The 1,855-nt window shown below is 40.8% G+C and overlaps 1 protein-coding gene across 1 annotated transcript in view; it reads right to left on the bottom strand.

Annotated features, from left to right (window-relative positions):
* LOC101862968 (galanin-like G-protein coupled receptor npr-9) overlaps positions 1-1,855 on the bottom strand; it is an 11,502-nt gene that overhangs the window by 2,303 nt on the left and 7,344 nt on the right. The window contains exon 3 of the mRNA XM_013086746.1: positions 35-228. Within this exon, the coding sequence (XP_012942200.1) occupies positions 35-228 (194 nt within the window). The remainder of the gene's footprint in view (positions 1-34; positions 229-1,855) is intronic.

Genomic DNA, 1,855 nt, shown 5'->3' with positions numbered 1-1,855 from the left:
CCCCCAATACACAGAAAGAGACTTCGTCACCCACCTGTCTGAGGCGTTGCTAGCCGAGGAGCGCGGCGTGTAGTCCCTGTGGGCCACCTGCTCCCCCAGCCTGTTGCCGCCTCTGCGCCACACCACCCACACGATGCGCATGTAGAAGCCAGTGAGTAGAGCGAAACACAAAGTGAACACCCCGTACAGGCAGCCGTGGAACAGAATCGGGTAGATGGACCTTTGCATCTGAGGATTGATTGTTAGATATTTTTAGTAAGCATTTTAGAAAACTTGCAATATAATACGATTATTTGGTCGCTTTTAAGGATAAGCAGGCTAACCCAGATGTCGGGGGTTTCCAGAAATCTTGACCTACACCAAAAGTGGTCATTGCCCTACCTATAGGAGGAGTTTGGTTTCATAGGTGTGTATATTTGTTTGGTTACAGAGAAAAACTATCCTTGTCTTTTAAACGAACTGAACAAGAGGTTAAATCTTTACCTTCGATTTTCTCAAAACTTCATTTTTCGGGATAGCCCCCTTGTGCTTAAAAGCGACCATTTAAGTGCCGGAGTTTAGAGGAGTTAGCAGAGAATAACAATCACAAACAGGAATAGAGATAAGAACGATAGATGTTTCATGAAAAAGGAGCAAACCACACCAGAGCACACACCAACTACCCCCTTTTAAATAGCCGTAAAGTTAACGTTTCATTAACTTAGTGCAACCAAAAATACGCGCAAAAACACTCTCATAATGTTTCTGAAGGTCTTCAACATTAATCCCTCAACATGGGAGATCCTAGTTCCAGAAAAATGGACCCACTTGGGGGGCAGCAGTTAAAGTGGAGAATAAGAGTTTAAGGCTTCACGAATTAAAAATACTAATGTTTATGCCAAGAGAGAAGCCTGTAAGCTATGCACATCCACCAGGTTTTAACAAAAAGTTTTACGACACTTGCAACACAATTAGTTCATGTAAGTGCCGAAGATTAGATAGTATGTTTCAAGAGAGTCACAAACAAAAAAAAAACATAGAAGAAAGAGGGATAAGAACTATAGATGTTTTCATAGGAAAGAAGGAGCAAACGACAGAAGAGCACCCGCCAACCACCTACATACCATTAACAATATCTCATAACCTTAAAAGGCAAAACCCCAGACGATATGTACACATGACATCTGTCTTATCAGCACAGAACGACGACATAATATGTGAGGCAGCGTGGTAAAGTCACGCTCTCGTCAAAATACAGAAATCGTAGAAACAGGCATTTTTCTGCGATTTTGACAAGTAAAATCGATTTTTTTTTTGGCTCAAATTCTTTTATGTAAATATAAAAACACAATTCCGTCTGAATTTTACTGGAAAACATTGATGAAAGCGCAAAATAATAAATATGTCATTTTCTGTTTTCATGGACTCTTTAACAATTGGAGTTACCAAACTTTAGCTGCCAATTTCTCGCTAATTTCACCACTGAAACCAGGTGACCTCACTTCCTTCAATCGCAAATATCTTGAGTTCCATTCAAGATAGACGGATATTTATTTCATTTGAAGCAAGGCAAACAAATCAGCTTTTAGTTGATACCAATAGCCCACATGCCCAAAAATTGACGAGTGCCTGATTCCACCGCGTCGTGACACATAATATACAGGTTTACCTGAACTGATACAGACGTACCGACAGAAAGACAGGTTCATCGAGTTTGTATGTGAAAGTGGGAGTGTGTGAAAATGTGTGTGTGAAAGTGCGAAAGAGAGGGGGAGAAAGATATAGTATTCATTATTATTTTATGGACGGAGAAAGAGAGACAGAGAGAGAGACACAGAGAGAGAGAGAGAGAGAGAGAGAGAGAGAGACAGAGAGA

The sequence above is a fragment of the Aplysia californica genome, unplaced genomic scaffold (assembly GCF_000002075.1).
Source record: "Aplysia californica isolate F4 #8 unplaced genomic scaffold, AplCal3.0 scaffold00500, whole genome shotgun sequence".
NCBI classification, from domain to species: domain Eukaryota; kingdom Metazoa; phylum Mollusca; class Gastropoda; order Aplysiida; family Aplysiidae; genus Aplysia; species Aplysia californica.
Note: the sequence above shows the minus strand (reverse complement) of the source record. Positions and strands in the feature narration are given on the sequence as shown.